This window comes from Falco cherrug, chromosome 5, assembly GCF_023634085.1.
Source record: "Falco cherrug isolate bFalChe1 chromosome 5, bFalChe1.pri, whole genome shotgun sequence".
NCBI classification, from domain to species: Eukaryota; Metazoa; Chordata; class Aves; order Falconiformes; family Falconidae; genus Falco; species Falco cherrug.
Window position 1 is genome coordinate 7,173,366 of NC_073701.1, and position 21,410 is coordinate 7,194,775.

General features: G+C 48.8%; 1 protein-coding gene across 2 annotated transcripts; it reads left to right on the top strand.

Moving 5' to 3' along the window:
• The first annotated feature begins 1,773 nt into the window (after nt 1-1,773).
• Nucleotides 1,774-15,070, top strand: SLC19A2 (solute carrier family 19 member 2). Of its 2 annotated transcripts, XR_008732610.1 has the most exons (7): nt 1,774-2,015; nt 2,129-2,734; nt 5,807-6,038; nt 10,739-10,931; nt 11,844-11,985; nt 12,218-13,067; nt 13,431-15,070. XR_008732610.1 is itself a non-coding variant. In XM_014286724.3 (6 exons), exons 1-6 carry the CDS (start codon nt 1,827-1,829, stop codon nt 12,341-12,343), a joined length of 1,488 nt encoding a protein of 495 aa, XP_014142199.3. In that variant the 5' UTR covers nt 1,774-1,826; the 3' UTR covers nt 12,344-15,070. The 2 variants fall into 2 exon arrangements, 1 of the variants encoding a protein (XP_014142199.3); XM_014286724.3 differs by having other exon boundaries at nt 12,218-15,070.
• The last annotated feature ends 6,340 nt before the right edge of the window (nt 15,071-21,410 follow it).

Genomic DNA, 21,410 nt, shown 5'->3' on the forward strand with positions numbered 1-21,410 from the left:
GGAATTGGTTCTGGGGCTGAGAGGAACCTGTTCTTGCCCACTGTTTTGCTGGTTGACTGGATACCAAGCAAAAATGAACTCCAAATCAAATATAAGAATAAATGCAATTTATTATATTACAGTATAATAAAGGAAAATAGCATGCAATATGATAAAAGTGCTAGTTATTATGCACAATATGATAAAAAAGCAATAGGAGCAAAGCATCAAATCATTACTGCAAAGCATTACAGAGACTAAGAAAAGGATACATCACCAATTACCACCTTAACATCATCCAGGCCCACACTTGGGCTGGGAAGCCCCGTTGCAGCCAGCGGCAGGAGTCTCTCAGTAACTGGGACAATTCCTACGCAGCGCATCCACCCGTAGGTGAGGCTTCTGGCCAAGCCCAGAGCTTGCCTGCCTTTATACTCAGTGAAAAACAAAAATAGTTTACATACCTAGTGTATGTCAACTTTGGCATGCATTGTCTCACAATCCATAAGCTCCACACAGGCCAGGGATGTTGGCCAGATGCCCGAGCGTGGTGGAGTTACTGTCATGACACAGCTGCACACAGTATTTATTGTCTGATGGTCCTGCTCACAGCCTGCCTGTTCAGGGGGCTCAGGACCAACACCAGCTGTTCATTAATGTTGTCCTTGAGCTCCCTGAGCTCCCCGTCTAAGTTAAACAATTCCTAATTAAAGGCAAAGACTTTATCATAAGCAGTAATCAATTTAATAATTTTCACTACACCCGGCCAACTGTGTGTAGTGATGCCTTCGGAGGGTTTTGTTTTACTGCCTGGAGCAGCGACCCCAGCTAGGAGGCAGGACGGACCATCGCACAGGTGGGGGGCCTGACCCCCGGTACGAACCTTCGATGGCATCAGCCAGTTTGGAGACGCAAGGGTAGGGACGGCGTAGGAAGCCCTGGCAGTGGAGGTCGAGGGAGCAGGGCACAGGGAGAGGCAAGGCAGGTCCATGGAAAGACAATGTGGGATAGACCGAGTAGCAGAACAGCAAATAGCTTAGAGGAGGATTGCCAAAGCTTTAAGAATAGTAGTTCTGGGCGAAGCCGTAGGTAATTATTCTGAATGTAATGACGCCGTAGGTAACTATTCTGAATGTAACAGTTTTATTTTCCCCTCTTGTCTAACATTTCTTTTGGCTGGACGACACGGTGAAGCTTGTGTCAAAGCCCAGGAGCGGATCCAGCTCTTACCTGGCTGCAGGGAAGAAGCGGCGGAGCGGCAGGCCGTTGGGCCGGGGAGGAGCGACCCGCACAGCACAGCGGGCAGGGGTCTCCTCCGTGAGACGGATTCCAGGAAAGGCTCGTCCCTGCCTCGGGGAACCGGGCGATGAGGGGCTCTGCGGGGAGACTGACCCGCGGGGGGCTCAGCAGTGCCCAAGGCTCGGCCAGCTGCCCGCCTCCTCCTGCGCCCACACGCGCGGTGCCAGCCCCGCTCTCCGCGGCCCCGCTGAACGCCTGTCGCAACCCGCCGAACACGCCGCCCCTTCCCCCGCGGCCTCCCGGCGCCCCCGGTGCCCCCGCCGCCGGCTCCCCTCACAGGCCCGCGGCACCGCCGGGGCGGCGGGGGGCGGGCGGGCCACGGCCCCGCCCTCCGCGCACGTGGGCCCCTCTCCCGCCCCGCAGCTCCCCATTGGCCGGCCTCGCCGAGCGAGGGGGTGGCGCCCAGTCAGAAAGCAGCACAGAGCCCCGCCTCCCGCCCGCCGGCGAATGGCGCTTAAGCGCAGCGGTGCCTTTGGGGGGAGGCGGCGCGAGGTGACCCGGGCCGTGCCCGCGGCCGCCGCTGCGCTCCGGGCCGGCCCCTGCCTGGCATGGCGGGGCCGCGTGGGGACCGGCTGGCGCGGCGCTCTGCCCGGGCCGGCGGCGGCGGCGGCGGGTGCTGCTGGGCGCTGCCTACGGCGCTGCTGTGCGCCTACGGCTTCTTCTGCAGCGTGCGGCCCTCGGAGCCCTTCCTCACCCGGTACCTGCTGGGGCCGCCCAAAAACCTCACCGAGAGCCAGGTACCGCGGCCCGGCCCCCGCCCCCCCCGGCCCCGCCTGGGTGCCTGTGTCCGCGCTTTGCTCGCGGTGCGCGGGTGCTGGGGGTTACCGCCGTCTTTTCCTCCCCTTCCCAGGTGTTCAATGAGATTTACCCGGTGTGGACGTACTCCTACCTGGCGCTGCTGTTCCCGGTGTTCCTGGCCACCGACTACCTGCGGTACAAGCCCGTGGTCCTGCTGCAGGGCCTGAGCCTCATCGTCACCTGGTTCATGCTGCTGTACGCCGAGGGGCTGCGGCCCATCCAGTTCCTCGAGTTTTTCTACGGGATGGGGACTGCCGCCGACATTGCCTATTACTCCTACATCTACAGCGTCGTCGATGTCAATCTGTACCAGAAGGTCACCAGCTACTGCCGGAGTGCCACCCTGGTGGGCTATACGGTGGGCTCAGTGTCCGGGCAGATCCTTGTGTCAGTGGCAGGATGGTCCCTCTTCAGCTTGAATGTTATTTCCTTAACCAGCATATCCATTGCCTTTGGTACAGCGTGGTTTCTGCCGATGCCACAGAAAAGTCTTTTCTTCCACCATGTCCCAAGTCAGCAGCTCGGTTGGGAAATGAAGGTCATGGACTGTAAAAATGGATCGGCTGTCCAAGATCATCCTGATGTGCAGAGGGCACCTGGCTGGGAGGATGAGACCAAAGTTCCCTTGAACAGGGAGGGTCATTCAGCAGAGAAACAGGTGAGTTGTGCCCTGGGTTTACAGCAGGGGAAGATGCAATACTGATGTTGTCATGCATGCATAATATCTACGCAGCGGTGGAGATGTACTATTCAATGGCAAATAGTATCCCTTTGCTTATCCCACTTCCTTATTCACAGCACAGGAAAATTTATTCCTGGCTTCCTTTTGCTGATGGAGTGTGGTAAGCTGCTCTTTAGTTTCTCCGAAGTTATTCCGTGTGTCTTGCAAGGCAGTGATTAAAGTTCTCTGGGCATCAAATTGCTGTTCAATGGTACAAAGCGAGGGACATCTCTCGAGCACTAAAAATTGTGTCTGTCCAAATTCTGTGTGTGCTTCTGGATGCACTCTGTGACTTACAGAAAAGAGGTAGTTCTTCCTGCACTTGCGTTTTGAAAATACTTGTTACTTCAACTGTTGTGTAAGCTGTGCAGTAATAAGCAATGTAGTAGCTGGGTTTTATCTTATGATCCTGGAAGGAAACTGATCAATCAAGGAAACTGCAGTAGTCCTTCAGAGCACTTACAGGCTGATATTGATTAGTTACAGATAGGCAGAATAGAAGTGAATTGCAGGAAGTACCTGTGTGTAATAACAGCTTAATCCAGCTCTGAGAGCACCAAGGTCGTACCCTGACTGGTGGCTTCTGTGGGCTGTGTAACCTCTGACAAAGTCACTTCTATGGAAACAAGCGTGCAGGTGCCTTTGTCTGGTGGCAGGATGTGCTGAGTCCCGTGAGGTGGCGAGCAAGCAGCCTCTAGTTTTGAGGCCTGATGCGTGTGTGTAGTTGCCTGTCAGGTGAGTTTCTGTTGTGCTGCTCCAGGTAAAGCATGCATACGGAGAGCCTGTCATGGCAGGGGGATGTGAAGCCCTGGGGAAGAGCTCAGCCTTTCTCCTCGGTCAGGAGGAGGTTGTGCTCGTTCTGAGAACGAGCCAAAAGGTAAGCATGGCTGTTGGTCTAGTCAGCTAATGGGTATTTCACTTAGCAAGTAGAGGCAGCATCCAGGGCCACTTTCAGCTGCTTCTAGCTACAGCTGGGAATTAAAGGTATTAACATTCCAGGGACTTAATCCTGCCCCATCCAGCACGATCTTGTGTGAGCAAAAGTATTTTTATGCATGCTATACTTGCATGCTGAAGGGTTTTATTAAACAAGACAAATTCTGTGCAATAATGACTACAGTATTACTATAACTTACTGTCCCTCTTGCTTATCTTACTCCCATCCTGCGAGAGCAAGGGTGGTTACAAACTAATGGCGACAGCTTTAAAAAAGGAGCAAGTACACTTGCATAACTCTCCAGAGTTTAGTTTTATCAGATGCTAAAAGCTGTTAAGCACTGGTGTGTGGGGGTAGTCCGTCTTACTAAGGTAACGGCAACCACATTTCACGAGCATCAACAAAAGGCTGTACAGAAGGTACTGAGGAAGCACTGCCAGGTGCTGGGAGGGCAGATGGGCCATTCTTGCTTATCAAGCACATGCTTGGGTTAAATGTTCCAAATCAGTTTTTGCAGTGTATGTAACTGTTCCCTTCCCTAGTTTTCCTGTGCCTAAACTTGAGCTCCGTGTGAAACCTTCTGTGTGGGATTTATGTTGCCAAGGTCTCGTTGCCACGAGCATACCTCTTCCCAGGCAGTTCTCTTGGGCTTAGGAGGAATTGCAATCACATGTAGAGCAAGCGTTTTGGCAAAGCACCAGCAGGACTGTGTGGTGTTTAATAATGACGCTTAGAAATCAGTGAGACTTTGAGGGGTGGAAAAAAAAGGTGTTCAGGACAGAGCTAGGCTGTGGTCTTTAGGGGGTTTTAGTAGAAACACCTTAAAATGAGTTTTATTGAGCATGGAGAATAGTCTTTCCGAGGCATGCACTGCATGATTCTCCCAGGGAAAGGGCGTACTGCCAAGAGCCCAAAGTTGCTGCTGCTGTCCAGAAACTGCTCCGAAATATCTGTACCTCACTTCAGTGACAGTGCTGCTGTATGTTACCCAGCAGGGGATCCAAGTTCACAGGGGCTAGAGATGCTGGGTGGGCCTTGGGGGCCCTGCCCAGTCTCACATGAAGTAACTGCTGCTCTGACTTACTCAAGAAGGGTCTTGCCTGTCTAGAAAGACTGTGTGTGTTTGCATGCAGCAAATGTAATCAGTAGCTCTGTCTACAAAGTAAAGACATGCTTGTTTCCTCTGCTGCTGTTGGCATAAAGTGGTTAGGAACAGGACTGTAACAGCCTGTACGTAAAAACTTCCATTTGTTGTCATGCCCTGTTGCTGGAACCGATTAACTTTTTTTTTTCACACCACTTCATGCGTCTGCCCCTTTCATGCTCTTTCTAGAAAGATTTCGAGGGGAAAGCTTCATTTTTATCTCATGCCACTCTTCAGAGCACTTGTATATACAGGAGCTGTCATTTGCAATAGCAGCGTCTGGTGGAAGTAGCTTCTGTTTCTCTTAAGATCTGCAGGCAACATCTCATCTTCTCAGAGCCTTGGTGAACATTAGCAGGCATAGTGTGTGGCGTAATGAGATTGCTTCTTTGAATATTTATAATCCCTGAATGCTAGTACTAAAGAAAATTGACTTATTTGTGGGGACTATACTAATCTGGTGGCTTTCACGTTCACTGCACTAGCAAATTTGGTTGTTTGGATCAGAACTTAAAAGTGGCAGTGATGCTTTTTGCCTGTGTGATTTGAGGGACCGGCTTCTGATCCTGTCTTGTCACAGTGGGTATTGTGTTCTGTTCTGTGTCGCTTCTCTCTGGTACCCTTCAGTTGCTCACACAGTACTTATAACATCTAGTGGTTACTGCTTTCTGCTTGAGAGAGCCAGAGGTGGGTGCCTGGGACTGAACCCTTCCTCTGCATGTAAAGGGACAGCCTTGGTTTGGGCAGAGACCAGCCACTGAGACTGTGGGATGGAGAAGCTTTTTTTCATTACTCTGTGGAGGTTTGTGTCCGAGAGTGGTACTGTCACTCACCAGTGATCAGACCACTCGAAAGGGGTGATTTTTGTGGAGCAGTGTGAACTATTTATAAACAAAGCCTTAACATTACTTTCCTCTTCCTTCTCCAGTCTCTGCAGGAGCAGAAAGTAGACATCATAAAGGTGCTGAAAGATCTCTGGCAGGACTTCCTCCAGTGCTACTCCTCCCAGACCATGTTCTGCTGGTCAGTGTGGTGGGCACTGTCCACCTGCGGCTACTTCCAGGTCATCAACTATGCTCAGGGCCTGTGGGAGATGGTGCTGCCTTCTCATAGCACGGAGATCTACAATGGTGCTGTGGAGGCAGCCTCGACACTGCTAGGTAAGCTTCTGGCATAGCTCCTGGTATGCTGTGAGAAATGCCTAGCGTCCCGCAAGGTCACCAGAGCATGGTTTGGAAGTGTCTTGTGTTCCCCCAGGTATGCAGGAGACACAATCATGGCATTCAGGGTGACTCTTCCGTGACATGCACCGGTATGGTGCTCAGTGTTGAGTTAGTTGCTACACACAGCCCTAATTCTGGTAATCCAGTACATACGTGTTTAAAGGAGCCTCCCAAGTCAACCTTCATTATGAAAAATTTGGCAGAAGGTTCCAGGCATGTGGCTGACTCTGTGTCCTTGGCTGTCACTATGTCAGTGGAGTTATGCTTGTTTTAACCACTCAAAGTCAGGCTAAGGGTTCTGTGGGTTTGTCGCTTTTTTTTCTCTGGCAGAGATCGTAGGGGACATATGAAGGGTTCCTGTACACGCGCAGCATGTAGTGAGCCACACACAGTCATTTCAGCACTGTTAGGCAGAAAAGCTATTAAGGTGAAAGAAGGTGCTTGACTTGAAAGGGACAGGTAGGTCAGTCAACACAAACATTTGTTTGTTAAGTTGTTTAATACTAATTGCCAGAACTAGGACAATACCTTTTAATATAGCTAACATACCCTTACAGAGGCTTTCTAGGCGTTGCTGCAGTATGTTCCCTTTCTTTGATGGCGTTGTCATTCCACCATCTGCTGTGTACATCACTTGGGCACAAAAGAAACCAATGTACACAAACAAGGAAGGCCTAGTACTTCCTTGGGCATGCTCACCAGCCCCCTGTTGGAGTTCAGTGGGAAGCTGTGGCTGTTTTGTAGTTCTAACAGCTGGTCTACCACCTATTGTTAGCTGGGTTTGAAACTTGGCAACTTGGTTCTGAAGGCTTTCGCTATGAAATAATTTCTGTCATACACTGTTCCTCCACTCTAGCATGCTGCTGTGGCTCATATTTCTTGTTCAATTTGGTTTCCTCTACCATCCTGCCTTAGTCCCAGGAAAGAGAAAATTGCTACCAGGGGAAAGAATACCCGTAGTGTGGCCAAACAGAAATACTCCCAGAAAAGTGTTCTTCAAATATTATGAACATCTTTGATATCAAGGTTCTTTTTTTATATATATTTTTAAAGGTCTGTGAACAATGGACCTACTTGAAGAAAAGATGTTTGACACTAAACTTATGTAAAACTGAATTTTTTTAGTTTCCCTTTTTCATTTTTTTTCCTCTGTCATTTTTATAAATGGTTGAATCATTTTGGGTGATGTTTTCTGAAAGCAAATTAAATTAGCCTCTGTCCCTGAACTGCTTGAAAGACAGAACCAAAAAATCCTTCTGGCTGACACAGATTCATTGCTTGGAATAAGTGAAATTCAGTGAAGTAATAATTTCAACTGAAAGCTTGAAGTGTGTAACAGGAATGGAAGGGACCTGTTAAGGATGAGCATCCAGTGACCTGACTTCCTAGGTGCTAGTGCAAATGCTTTAATTTCTGATTTCCAGTTTGAATTTATAAATGAGAGGTTTATTTATCTCCGATGTCATGCCAAGGTTGTATTTTAGCAAAACATCTTTGCTCTGGGCCAAAGAAGCCAAGTTTTTTCTAGTTGTTCTTTGGTAAAGTTAAGCTCTTTGTTAACTTTGCCATTTTACTAGCCCCTCTTTGCATAAAACCTAGTTTGAGTTGCAATCCTTTTCAAAGGTGGATGACTGAAGCTGCACTGAGCTTTATTCATTGGGGCCTCAGACTTGTAGAAGGATGTACTGTTCACTCTTCTCCCTTTACTAGAAATACCTTTTCTGGTGCATCCCAGATCAGTCCCTTAGGGTTGTACATGCTCCAAGTGGAGCCTTACCTGTAAGCCATAATCTCTTCAAGGGTATACCTGCTATGGTATAGACTTATCCACAGCCACAGTTGCTTTGTGGCACACTTGTTCCAGTGTGGCCTTTTCCATGGGGCACAACGCCTTCAGAGCTGTACCTGCTGCAGCACAAACATAACCGTGGCCACAGACACTTTGAGCTGTACCTGCTCTGGCATGGGCTTATTCACGGCCACGGACGCTTCGGGGTGTCCTGCTCCTGCGTGGGCTCATCCACAGGTCACAGTCCCTTTGACTGGAGTTCCAGCCTGACCAGTACAGCAGCACAGAAGCAGCAGCCATGCCCTGGCCATCCGCCAGCCCCGGCACGTCACCATGGCTGTTATCAGAATGTTCCCGGGCACAGCACAGGGAGATAAGCAGTGTGGCAGTACAGCGGGCAACAAATGCAACGAGCAGTCACTAATGAGCACTAGACTCTAGTATACACTAAGGCAAGTGAGCCCCATGCAAGCACAGGAGCCTGGTGATTAATAGCTAAACAGCAATAACAACTATAAACTCAGTCTAGCATATTCCAATCAAATTGGTTGTTATCTTGAACCCTTTGAGCCCCATGCTGGGTGCCAAAAAGGACTGTTGTGGTTTAACTCCAGCTGGAAACTAAACACCACCCAGCTGCTTGCTTGCTCCCCCCCAGTGGGATGGGGGAGAGAATCAGAAGAGTAAAAGTAAGAAAACTCATGGGTTGAGATAAAGACAGTTTAATAGGTAAAGCAAAAGTTAGGCACGCAACAAAGCAAAACGAGGAATTCATTCACTGCTTCCCATGGGCAGGCAGGTGCTCAGCCATCTCCAGGAAAGCAGGGCTGCATCATGTGCAACAATTATTGGGAAGACAAGTGCCATCATTCCTTCTTCCCCCAGCTTTATATGCTGAGCCTCGTATGGTGTGGGAGATCCCTTTGGGCAGCTGGGGTCAGCTGTCCCAGCCGTGTCCCCTCCCAGCTTCTAGTGCCCCCCCAGCCTGCTCGCCGCCGGGGTGGGTGGGAAGCAGAAAGACTCTGTGTAAGCATGGCTCAGCAGTAACTGAAATATGCCAGTGTTACCGACCCTGTTTCCAGCTCAAATCCAAACCACAGCCCTGTACTAGCTACTATGAAGAAAAATTAGCTCTGCCCCAGTGAAAACCAGCACAGCATCCCAGATCTGATTTGCCATTTTCCTGGCTCTTGGTCATTTTGTGCTCAGTTACAAGCAATGTTTGGCAACCTTTGTGTAAGATGCTATTGCCATCCCTGCGTGTACCTGTGCTGTCCTGCAGAAGAGTAAGTTGACTGTTGTGACTCGTGACTGTCAGCTGCCTGTCCTGGGCAAGATAAATACTGTTCCTTCTAGTGAGGTCAACTGACTGCTGAGCTGCATCCCTGCACCTTCTTGGGAATGTGGCAATCCTTTATCAGGCTGGGTTGTGAAACCACTGGATCAGTGTAGGTGTCTAATTGCAGGGCATGGATTGTATATCTTGTCATAATCGGGTGTCAGGCTGATATAACCTTGAGACACAGGGGGAGTACAAACTCATGAGTTGCTATGAGATCCCCAGAGAGTCCTGTCTGTTCCCATGTTTCAGAATTGCTGAGACAGTAGAGAGAAGGCTCTAGGATTTGGCTGCTTTTTGCATCTCAGGGTTTTGCTACTGTGGGAGCCAGGCTTTCAAAGAGCAGAATGTCAGTTGGGTGGTGTCACAGCAGGCATTAGAAATAAGAGTTTAGTGGGGAGAAATAAATGCCTTTCCCTTGGCATAGCTACCTTCTTCACTAGCCTGCAAGGTTGATGCAAGGGTCTGACAGGGTTGCAAGCTTGTACACACTGATGGTACACAAGGAGTCTTCATGTGCTTGAAGGATTTCTAAGACAGCAGGCCAGCTAAAGGCTGCAAAGAGCTTAGATGCTGCACTGTAGTGCTACTGTACAGTGGTCAAATGCTGAAAACAATCCTGTTTCTCAGATCTCCAGTAAATCTCGCTTTGTCAGTACACTCTCTTGTTTGCTGCGTACAGCAGCATTGTTATGCTGTTGGTTGCTATTTGGCTTGTTTGCAGAACAAGGCCTACTTCAAATGGGAATTTTCTTGTAATGCAATATGTATTTGAGCTTCTCAGTAGTTGCAGGTGTGATAGTGCATGAAACGCACTTCGTCTGCTCATTGAATTGCATGAAGTATCATGTACTTTACATCTTGTGATCCATTGTCTCTCCTCACTCCCGCTTCATAAAATCCAGCAGGAGTTACAAACCCGTTCTGGTTGTAAAGGATGGCTCTTGCACAATCAACAGTGCCTGATTGTAGCTTGCAATCAGGCTGCATCCTGGGAGACATGGATCGGGACCCTGCTCTTAATCTTACAGGCCAGCATGAAGATGACAGTAGATGTAGTTTTTTCTGCCTCCTGGGAAAGAGCTGTAGCAGCTGTGTATCAAAGTGGGTAGTGTCTTCCTCCCTCCTACACCTGCTAAAGCACCACAAAATAATTAGCTGGGTGCTTTTGAGAACTGGGGTTTGCATTTCTCTGTAGTCCAACTAACAACACTGCTACAGTCAGGCACAGAGGACTGAGTGGCTGTGGTCAGGTCTGAGTCCTGGGGCTGTCGTTTGGACCTTTTGGTTTTCTTTTTTTTTTTTTTTTTTTTTTTTTTCTCCCCTGTTCCTGTAAAAGAGAATGGGAGTTTTCAGCAGGGTTCCAGGTGAGGGAGAGGTCGGGAAGGAGTGCTGCTGAGGTGTGCACATGAGTATCCTCCACTTCAGTTGTGTTTGGCTATTAGGGGCTATACAGCTCCTTTGCTCTAGTTCCAATTACTAACAGTTATGCTTTCATTCCCCTCACAGGAGCTGTTGCAGTGTTTGTTGTGGGTCACATAAAAACATCCTGGGCAATGTGGGGTGAAGTGGCACTTGCCCTGTTCTCCTTTCTTATTGCTGCTGCTGTATATATTATGGACACTGTTCGGAATATCTGGGTGTGCTATGCATCCTATGTTGTATTCAGAATTATCTACATGCTGCTAATCACGATAGCAACGTGAGTATCCTTTTAATGTAAATTGCTCTCAAGGTTACAACTGGTATGAAAGCTGGCGTATTTTCCGTGTATCTAGTCTTGCCTGCCACAAATCTGTTGCAAAGTTATGTGTGGTGATTCAGGTTGGAAACTGAGACATAGAGATATATTTGGCTGATAGTCTGCTCAAGCTTAAAAGTCTTATGACACTAAAGTGACTGCTTCCAAATATTAGACAGTGCTGCTTGCCAGGAGAATGTTTTTCATAAACATGGCTGGAGCAAAGTGTTAACAGATGAGGAGAGGACAACAATTTGCCTGTGTTGAAGTGTCAACTTCTCCTAACCTCTAAGGAGGAAAACTCCAATGTTGTTTCTCATTTTGGGGAGGAAAACACAGTTGTTGTTGAACCACATGTGCATAATCGCAACAAGACAGTCCAAGTACAATATGAGGGGTGATGCTGAAGCTGGTAACTTCAGAAGGAGCTCTGGTTAGAGGGATGTGGGAGGTTATGGACCACACTGCAGTAGGCTGACACTTTGAGATTACCAACAACTCTCTGGGATCAGAGCATGTTGTATCTTCTCTGTGTGACAAGACCCTTTAGCTACATCAGACAGGGGGGCTGCTTCAGTAAGACTGAAACTCACAGAGCTCCCAGAGTGGTGCTTTGGGGCTTGGTTGCTTTTTTTTTTTTAAAGTTTTTTACATGTGTCTCGGGGTCTCTTTTAGATTCTATGCTAGTCTGTAATGATCCTATTTAGAAAAGTAAACTATCAGTGTAAAGTAATTTAACTGTGGAAAATACTGGACCAGTTTGTGTAACTCTTCATGTTGCATAGTCTTCTTGTCCAGAGCTTGTTCCTCCTATTCTCACATTTCCCAGCTCTTTCCCTGTCTTTAAGTTTCTGGTCATGCATTTCTTTCCAGGTTTCAGATTGCTACAAATCTCAGCGTGGAGCGGTATGCCCTGGTGTTTGGGGTCAATACTTTCATTGCCTTAGCACTTCAGACTCTGCTCACTTTGATTGTTGTGGATGCCAGTGGGCTTGGGCTGGACATCTTCACCCAGGTATGATAGCCTCTCTTAGCTCTACTGATGGGAGGGAGGAAAGTAAACCAAGCTGTAAAGCTCCTCAGCTACCTGTTTCTGGGTCAAGGGTTTGACAGAGGAATAATCACTGATTCCTGATATTTTAGAAGAGGAAAGGAGCTCTTGTATTAATTTTCTTATAAATTTGATACTGCTTGATTTAACTTAACTGCTTCTTTTTTATTATTATTTTTATTCCCCTTCTCTGCAGTTCATGATTTATGCCTCTTACTTTGTGGTCATCTCACTGGTGTTCTTGGGCAGTGGCATATACAGTATTACAAGAGCTTATAGAAGACAAGAGCCGATGCAAAGCAGATCTCCTGAAAGCCAGTAGTGCACCAAGTGAGGACTCTTGGTGGCTACATATGAAGATATAGGTCTGTTTTTTAATCTCTGCCTTTTTTTCCCAAGGCAGTCACCTTAATGGTATTTGGTCTGTATTTATACATTTTAGAAGGTAAATGTATTAGCTCTTACTTAAGTAAGAATGAATACCTTCTTTCTAAAACGCCTTTTGTTCTTCTGTTGCATATATGGGATATGCAGCAAAGAACAGTAAATTTTCTCAAAGAATGAAAGCCCTGGGATGGTTTAGTCTAAGGCTGTGCATCTGGAGGCTGCCATTGAAAAGGCAGCTTCGTGATTGTCTGGTCAACTGCTGCTGTCTCTGTCACTGAGGTGCTGCTGCGGGGCAGAAGTGAGGGCACACTAACAGACCTCTCTGGCGAGCTCCGGGCCTGGGACAGGAGGTGGCCTTAGGCTTGTGCTCTGCAGTGTGGCTCTCGCTGTGGCTGCCCCGTGATGCTGGATGCTCCATTTTGGGGACTAGTACGCTTAGGTTTCTGCATATGCATGTGCTTCCTTGAGCTGCTTGTACTGTTACTGTCATTCCTGTCTGTCACCCCTGCTGCCAGAATTTTACCATAGCTGATCATGGTGCTTCCCAAAAAACCTAACTGTGTCCTGGGGCAACTTGTGATGCTGGTGAATTGGCTATTGGCAGCGCTACTTGTGCTGTGAAGGCCTGTGCCCAAGGGACTGTAAAGCTGGAGGGGAATGTTGCGACGGAGGGAAGACACAGTCACTCAATATGAGTGATCAGCAGACTTCGTTTATTGTCTCTTACAGTCACCTTTTATGCCTTCTTATAATTAGCTCATACATATTACAAAAGTTAAGCTCATTATTGGTTAGTTGCCTAAATACCAAGCCCGCCCCTAGTTTCTCTTCTGTAGTTATCTGTTCCCACCTGCAACATTCTTTTCCCACCAAAATCTTCCTGTTATTGTGTAACAAGGACAGCCAAAGACAGTGTATTTTGCTTTACTTCAGATAAGCTGAGAGCGATGTGCATTTTTGTTCAGCCAGCTGGACTATGTTTATGTAAACTTTTTCAGCTAGCCAGTTATCCACAGGGGAAGCTTTAGAGGGAGTTTAAGTAGACAAAATACTAATCCAAGGGACCCTTGGACACATCTGCCTTTGTCCTTTAGGACTGCAAATTCCTGCAATTATCGGAGTCCTGCCTCACAATCCTGGGGGCTGGGCTATTTCAGTAGGGTGGTGGATGTTAGTATAGCACTGAGAAGGAAGGTGACTTGCAGGATTTTAAGCTGCTATTTGTGACCTTGGAGAATCACGACTCTGGTGACACCTTCAGGTATGGTAGTTACCAGGATGACTGCCTGAGGCTTTGAAAAATGCTGATTTCTGGTGTCAGTTTTTCCCCCTTATTTTAAAATGCCTTTATGCCTCTGGTGGGTCTCTGTCCACTAGTTCTACCTCTTCTTTCCACCTAAACAGGGCAATGAATGTTTGGAGTGGACAGTTCTTTTATTTTGTCCAGTCTAAGCAATTTGGGACTTGCCTTATGGCTGGTTTTTAAATTTATTTATTATTTTCCAAATTGCTTCAGTACTGGGAAGGAGTTGCCCAGAGTTGTCCTGGGCTTGGGCACCTGGATATTCAGGCACCATGACCAGCACAGCAACAGATACCTGTAGTATACTGTGGAAATAGCCTGGGGACTGTCCCCATTGCTGTGCAGGTTGTGGTGAGTCTAAGTGCAGGAGAACTGGCAAGGAAGAAGATGCAATGCCGTGTGCTTCCCTCCATGCCTTCTCTCTGCTGGTTAGAGCTGCTTCCCGTCAGACCCCGAAGCAGCAGCTTCGGTTCGTTGCTTGCTTCTAGTGCCATGGAGACTTCACAGCATCAGGGCTGGGAAGGTGTTTCTCTCCTGGCTGGGACAGGTGCAGCCTTTCTTATCGCTTCTGTGAGTCTCAACCTTTACCATGCTGCCAGGTGAAGGATCAGTGTGTTTGGGATGTGCTGCCTGCTCAGGGGACCACTCCCCAGAGCTCCTCTGTGCTTGCAGCCTGCCTCTTAAAACAACCCCCTAAAGAAGGGCTCAGCTGTACTGGCACTTACACATGTAAACCTAACTGCCTTATCCTGAAATGGAAACTTGAAGCCACCCATGTATATATTCCTTTCTTTACTGTTTTTTGTTTGATTGTTTGTTTTTAAACAAAAACTGAAGCTATGAAATGCCAGCTGATGAGCTGTGCCGGGAGAAGGATAGAAAGGGCATGTCCTGTCCTTTGGTCTGATGGCAGTTGCAGCAAGGCACAAGGAGTGGGTTTACAGCACTAGTGTCAAGTAACCAAAAGCAGCAGCTCAATTTTAATCACGTTTTTCATACAGAGAACAAAGCTTTGATGGGGAATAACCCAGTTATTTAAAAGCAAGTAAAAAAAAAACCACAAATGAGTTATAGCAATAACAATGATTTTTCTACCAAAGCAATGAAACTGTGCCAACTGCAATAGAGGCGTGCTACACCACATCTGTCTTCAGGCCCATTAATTGTATGGAAGCCACACCTGGATGTTTTTCAGGTTCCTATGCTGTGCTGTTGTGATGAGGTTGACTGTAGAGCCTGACTGGAGCTGTACATGGTTACTGATGCCTATGAAATTCTGTGAACATGTTGACATTGTTGGTTTCTATGAATAGCTATTTTTGTTAAATAAAAACACTCTGAGGCATCCTGTGTGGCCAATGTTTGTTTTGTATTTTGTTACCTTGCTAATCCACAGTGCTGCTGCTGCAGGTTGTTCTGAGCATCTTTGTTATGAAGAGGGAAAAATATACAGGACAAACCATGCAAAAAGAAACAAGTCTTCAAGAAGCTGATAGTTGTTGGCTTTTGGGTAGGTTTACAGAACTCTGCACAAGTGTCTTGCACTGAGGATCATCAATTGCTGAGCAGTTCAGAAATACTACTCTCTATTTCCAACACAGACTGGTCCAGGGAGGGAAAAGATAACTCGCTGGTGCAGGGTAACCTGTTCAGGATGCATCAGTCTCACTGAGTGTTTGCCGTGCAGGAGAACCTTTCTATTGATGTTGACCTAATTACAAAATTGAGTCCTTAAGGAAGAAATGTTGTACGCTCCCCATCCTGGCACACCCACCTTTGACAGCCTTGGAAAGCTCTCCTTGTCTTGTGCTTCTAGGAGAAATGGCTCGTACCTGATAGTAAAGGCTGGGCTGGAGGGCGAAGTGGTCTCTGTATATCTGCTGCCACTTTGATGAGTTCAGTGTGGGTGGTAGCCTGACAAATCCTCTGCTCAACACCGCAAACAAGAGGGAAGGGGGAGCCTTTCTTAGGTGTGTGTCCTTGAGAGCCTTATGGCTGAGGCAGGAGGGGTAGGACTGCCAGCACGTCAGGTTTGCTCAGGATTTCATTCATTTGCCTTCCCTCAGTGAATGCGGGAATCAGTGTGTGAGGAAGAGTTTCTTGGCAGTGTGGAGGATTAAAATCTCTGCATACAACAGGAAGGTAACTAGTACCTCATACAGGTACAGCATTACCCTTTAAGGTGGATTCCAGCATTTCATGTCTCTGGTGCTGGCGAAAGGTGCCAAGGACCCTGAGGCTGCTCTTGCCTGTGAGCGAAGCAGGTTTATGTGAACTGTGGCAATCACCCTTGCTCCTCCCATTGCCTCCTGCCACACTGTGTACAGCCAAGAGATCTGAAAAGACACCCAGCTGCTGTCAGGGAGCTGAATTCCTGCATTAGCGGTACAGCACACGGTGCGGTTTGGTGGAGATGAGATAAATACTGCAGACGGCTGGGGTGTCTGCCTGGGATGCTGTGGCTGTTTCTTTGTTCCAGTCAATGCTGGGGGCTGCTGGAGGTGAGTGTTCCCACCAAATCTGTGTGCCCTGCGCTGGGCTTGCTATGATGCTGGTAAGATGCGGTATAGCTGCTGGGCTTTAGGATCGCTGTTAAGGGGAGAGGCCAGGTGCTGGGCTTGTTCAGTCCAAAAAGTGAGGAATAGTCCGAGTTGCCAGAGGCTGCTGTTTCAGGGGCAGCACCCACTGCTGTCCCCCCGGGCTAGCACTGGCGTGACAGGGTTACACTCTGCTGTGGCTGTGTGCCTGTGAAGCAGCCGGCTGCTCTGGCAGTGCTCTCAGGGAAAGGGGAGGGCTTTGCGTGAAAGTGATTGTATTTTCTTCTCTATCAGTGTGATCATAGCTGAGTGTGCTGGGAAGGAAAGAGGGACTTCGGTTATGGAAGGGGCAGGAGACTGGGAGCTCTGGACACTGCACCCAGCAGCTCTTGACAGTGTCAACTGTTTCCTACGCAAAGGTGCTTGTTTAACATAGCGATGTGGAGGTGTTATGCAGCCTTTCTCTGTCAAATATACTTGCTCTGCGCAAATCAGTGTTCCCTTAACACAGTGTCTGATGCATTAGTGACATGGAAAAGAGCAACCAACGTGTCGGGGCCTGACCTTGGAGACCTGCATTGCTTAGCTGTTGTTTCCATTGCATTTTTTCATAACCATGTTCTGTAGCTCCTTCACAGACGGGAACATGTGAAAAACTAAATCTAATGACATGCGAGTTAATAAATGTATGCATGAATTTAGATTGACCGTAAGGTATCATTAAATTATTGTTATCAAACATCACAGCTTGATCTTCCAACAATGGGGTCCAATCCTTGTCTTACAATCATGCTGATTTTTAACTAGTCGAATAAAGCGTCATCTGTTGTGAATGAAAGGGGTAGTACCGCCTTGTACGATGAAGGATAGATAGCCTTATGATAAAAGCAGAGCGAAAAGTTTTGATATTGTGCCCAGTTGTCTTTATTTCACTCTGCTATGAACTTGTCAAAGCCACCCGCGTGTGACATGTGGAAGAAGTTCGGCATATTGTTTTGAGTGGAACAACTGCATGACCCTGGGTGAGGTCAGTGGTTGAAGTTTTTCTAGGTACAGCAGGAACCATTGCCAAGCAGGTACCCGAGTGTTATCTCAGGTAGGTATCAGGAGCCCTTCCAACCCACTGGAAACATTGTCAAAACCCATTTATCTTTCTTGCTGTATGATGTAGGATTAGCAGAAACCCCAAGGTCGTGAAGCCCAACCTCCTCCCGTGGCATGTGGCCTACAATGAGAGATGTCTTCAGAGATCTCCTGAACCCCACCTTGAAGCGGTTTATCTTTTCTACCCCACATGACTTTGAGTGAAAGTGTAACTCTACCTGCGTTACTTTGAGAGCTATCAAAGCCCTGGCTAAATTTATTCATGGCTGTTTTCTGCCTTTACTTTCCTTGATTAGCATTAACTTTTTAGTGCAGGGAGTGCGTTGCCCTCTGCGATGTGTGGCCTTCTGGTGCATTTGTGGAGTGTCATCCTTCACTTTGCTGGGCCAGTGTATTCCAAACTGGGGGCCACAGCTGTGTGGGGGACAGTGTGACAGGTGCCACGTCAGTGCTGCCAGCGAGGACAACTCGCTCCTTCCCTCCCTCCCTGCACCCTGGGAGGGCCATCCTGCCCAGGCCCATGTGCTGGCGGTGGGGCCAAGGAGGGTCATCCCCCAAAACACAGTGCTGGGAAGCACCACGTGGTGCTGCATGAGCCTCGGTCACCTCGGGGGGCTGCTGGCAGCGTGGGCCCCTTCCCCTTGCCTGGAGCTGCCCTCACCGGGCTGAGGGGACTGCAGAGGCATGTTGAACGCTGGGTGGTCTGTACCTTGGCCTTGCGCTGGTGCTGCGGGGTGGGAGTTGAAGCTGCGATATGAGCTGACATTTGGAAATGGTTTTTTTTCTAATGAGCAACTGTATCTGCTTCCTGTTGGACTACACCAAGCAGGGTCAAGCCAGTGGCTCTCTGCGGTAACTGGTGGCAACACCAACAACCATGTTTATTGGCAGCCTTTTCGAAGTCATCAGTGTGTTTAGCCAGCTGTTCAAATACCACTATTGCTTCTCTGGGGCCGGGCAGCACAGCACTGCCCTCTGCAAGACCCTGATGGGCTGCAGCAATGGGGCAGCCCCTGCCCAGTGCCACCACAGCCAGCGCCTTGCAGAAAGGCCTCTGCCCCATGGGGAGCCCCCTGTGCGCTCCATGGCAGCTCTGGTGGCCACACAGCTTGCCGTGGGGCCTGCTCATTGCAGGGGCACAGCATCCGCGGCCTCTGGGTTCGTCTGGGCCTCCATGGAGCAGGTTGCAATGTGCTGCCTCCTGCCACAGCTCTGCTGAGGCACCTGACCCCTCTGCCGGATGCCCCAGCCCAGGAGGTAACCTAAGGTGTGTTTTGGTGGCGTTTTTCCATAAGGGAATTCAATTATTGTGGGGTTTTCTTCCTTTTTTTTTTTTTTTTTTTATCCTTTTCTTTCTTCTTTTCACATTTCAGAGCTCTAGGCACAATGTGTGATTAATGCAGAGAGGTGTCTCTTTAGAGATGCGGCGTTGTCTCTATGAACAAAAGCTCGGATTTTGACGCTGCTACCTGTCGGTTTGATTAGACTGCTCATCACCAGCCGGAGCGTGAATAACACAAAGCCTGCCGACGCCGGGGCTGCTCCCAAACCGGTGCACAATTTAACGGCATCATCAGGCTTGTCGCTGGGCAGGGAAAGCCGCCCGCCGCGCTGCTGCCCCTCCCGGCTGGGGGCTTCCCCCCCCCGCTCCGTTAATTTCCGAGCGTTAATTGGGATGGCGCGGCGGCAGCGCCCGCCGCCTCAGACCTGCGCCCTCACAGGGACAAAGGCGGGAAGCGCGGGGGGGGTGAGGCGCCGGGCCCGTCTCCATGGCAACGGGGCGGTGCCGCCTCGCGAGCGCGCTCGCCGCTGCCTCGGCGCCGGCGGCAGGGCCAGGTGCGGGCGCGGCGGAGAGGAGTTTGGCCCTCGGGGGCCGCCGTCCGAGGCTGCGGGGAGGTGAGCGCGGGGGCGGCCGCTGCCGCGGCAACGGGCGCACCGGGGCGGGGGGGGGCCCGGTGAGCGGGGCAGCGGGGGAAGCAGGGACGGCCGGTGAGGCGAACGGCGGCTGCACCCGCCGGCCGATCCCGGGGCGGCCCCGTCGCGGGAGGCGCACGGCCGGCGTCGGTGCGTTACGGCGCGATCGCGGGTGCCGGTGGCCGTCGCCGCCGGGCGCTGCCGGGGGCTGGGCCGCGCCCGGGTACCGGCCCTGCAGCGTGGGACGGAACGTTCCGCACCGCAGCCGGGCTGTGCGGGTCTGGGTGTGCGTGGGGCTCGGTACGAACGGCCGCCCGTCGCTGTGCCCCCGTGTGCCCTGGCAGAACTGCACCGCGACCAGGCGGCCGTCGGCTTTGCACAGCTCGGTCCCAGCGCACCCCCAGTCAGACCAGCAGCAGGTGGAAATGAAGGCTGGAGATTTCCTGATTGCCTTTGGTCCCTGCTAAAGCTGAAGCGCTTGAATCTTTGCTTTGTAAAATACAATAGGCGCTGATGCAGGATTTTCTGGAACAAGGTCATTAAACTGAAATTAGCTGTTGAGTCGTGGCTGCTTGGTGTTACAACAGAAGAGGCTGATTTTTATGCTGCTCCCGTTCATTACACGTATCCTAAATAATATGGAATAGTTTTTGGTATTTGTGTAGGGTATCACGGACTGACATGAATGTGTTCTGTTAAAGGCACAATTCAGCTCGGTCGCTTTTGTGTCCACTTACCACAAGGCTGAGTTTAAGAAATAGTTCTTTTGTGCTGAAAATGTACTACAGCAGAGTAACCTCCCTTAAGAACCCAGGTACATGTTGTCACCCGAACCAAGAATGTTTGTGAAGGAAGGGGCATTTCCCAGAAAAAATCATTGGGTGTTGTATGAGAAGAGGTGCAGGAGGAACATGGTGGAAATGGTGTGGAAAGCCAAGGCAACAGTCTGAACAAGCTTTGAAAATTTCAACTTAGAGGCATCTAGTGTGAATGACTGATTCTAGTGGTGACAGATAAAATGAAGTAAATTGGGAACAAAAAATTACCAGATTTTCTTGGACAAAATACGGATCAAACAAAAAAGATGAGCTTTTCTCAGAGTTTCTGTACAAACAATTCTGCAACAAAAGTGCCTGGCTTTATCACCATCTTTTCCTTTTAAACAAATCTTGACTAAATTTTGAAGTCTAAAAGAGTAGGACTCTTGTCAGTCGTGAAATGCAGCATTTTAAGAAGTGGAGCTGGTGTCCCTAAAATAACTGAGAACTTGGAGATGCTCATCAGAACTTAAACCAAATGCTTGAAGGAATTTAAGCAACATCTTCTGGATGGAACGGTTTTTACAAAATGCATTACAAAGTGCTTGGACAGATAGGGAAGTCCAGGACCAGGCAGGATGGTCACACAGCAGAGCTGTTTTGCTGTTCTAGGGCTATCCAGGGTCAGAGCTAACTTTCCCATTCCGTATTGTGCTGCCCTAGGCTAATGCTTGTGTCACGGTCTTTCAGTGTGTTGTATATGACACGGATTTGTCCTACTAGAGAGATGCTTAGAAGTGGCACCTTCCAGCCTACAGCAGAGAGTACAAAGAGAATAGGAACTTCTGAATAACCAAGTTCATTCTTTCATGTTGCTTTTGCAAGTCTTCTAGGACTTGTGCATCCTGCATTTTTTCAATGTAACTTTAAACAAGTTAAGATTTCTTTAAAGCAAAATGGGCCAGACAGATATAAAACAATGTAAACCACGCCTGGCAGCGATGAAAGCTTGTAATACTTCTAACAAACATAAAATAGCCGTATCTTTGTCCAAGCATGAGACAAAAAGATCATGGGGACTAGTTTTAGCTCTGTCAGAGACTTACTGCAAGACATTAAGTCACCCTGGTTTGCTTCGACTCAGATCCTTCCCTAGTAGTCAGAGCTGGAAAAGCCAAAACCATTCATGTTTATAAACCACTGGTGATCTTTAGTCCTGAGGTGCTGTGGCATTGTCTAACATGGTTATATTGATGCTGCTCACAAGTTTGATGTGGATGTCACAAGAGACATATTTGTGTGTTGCTGTATTTGTGTGTCACTAGAGTTTTAAAACAATTTTTTTCCCCTCTACTTTTTGTAGTATTGCTCTAACACATCACCAAA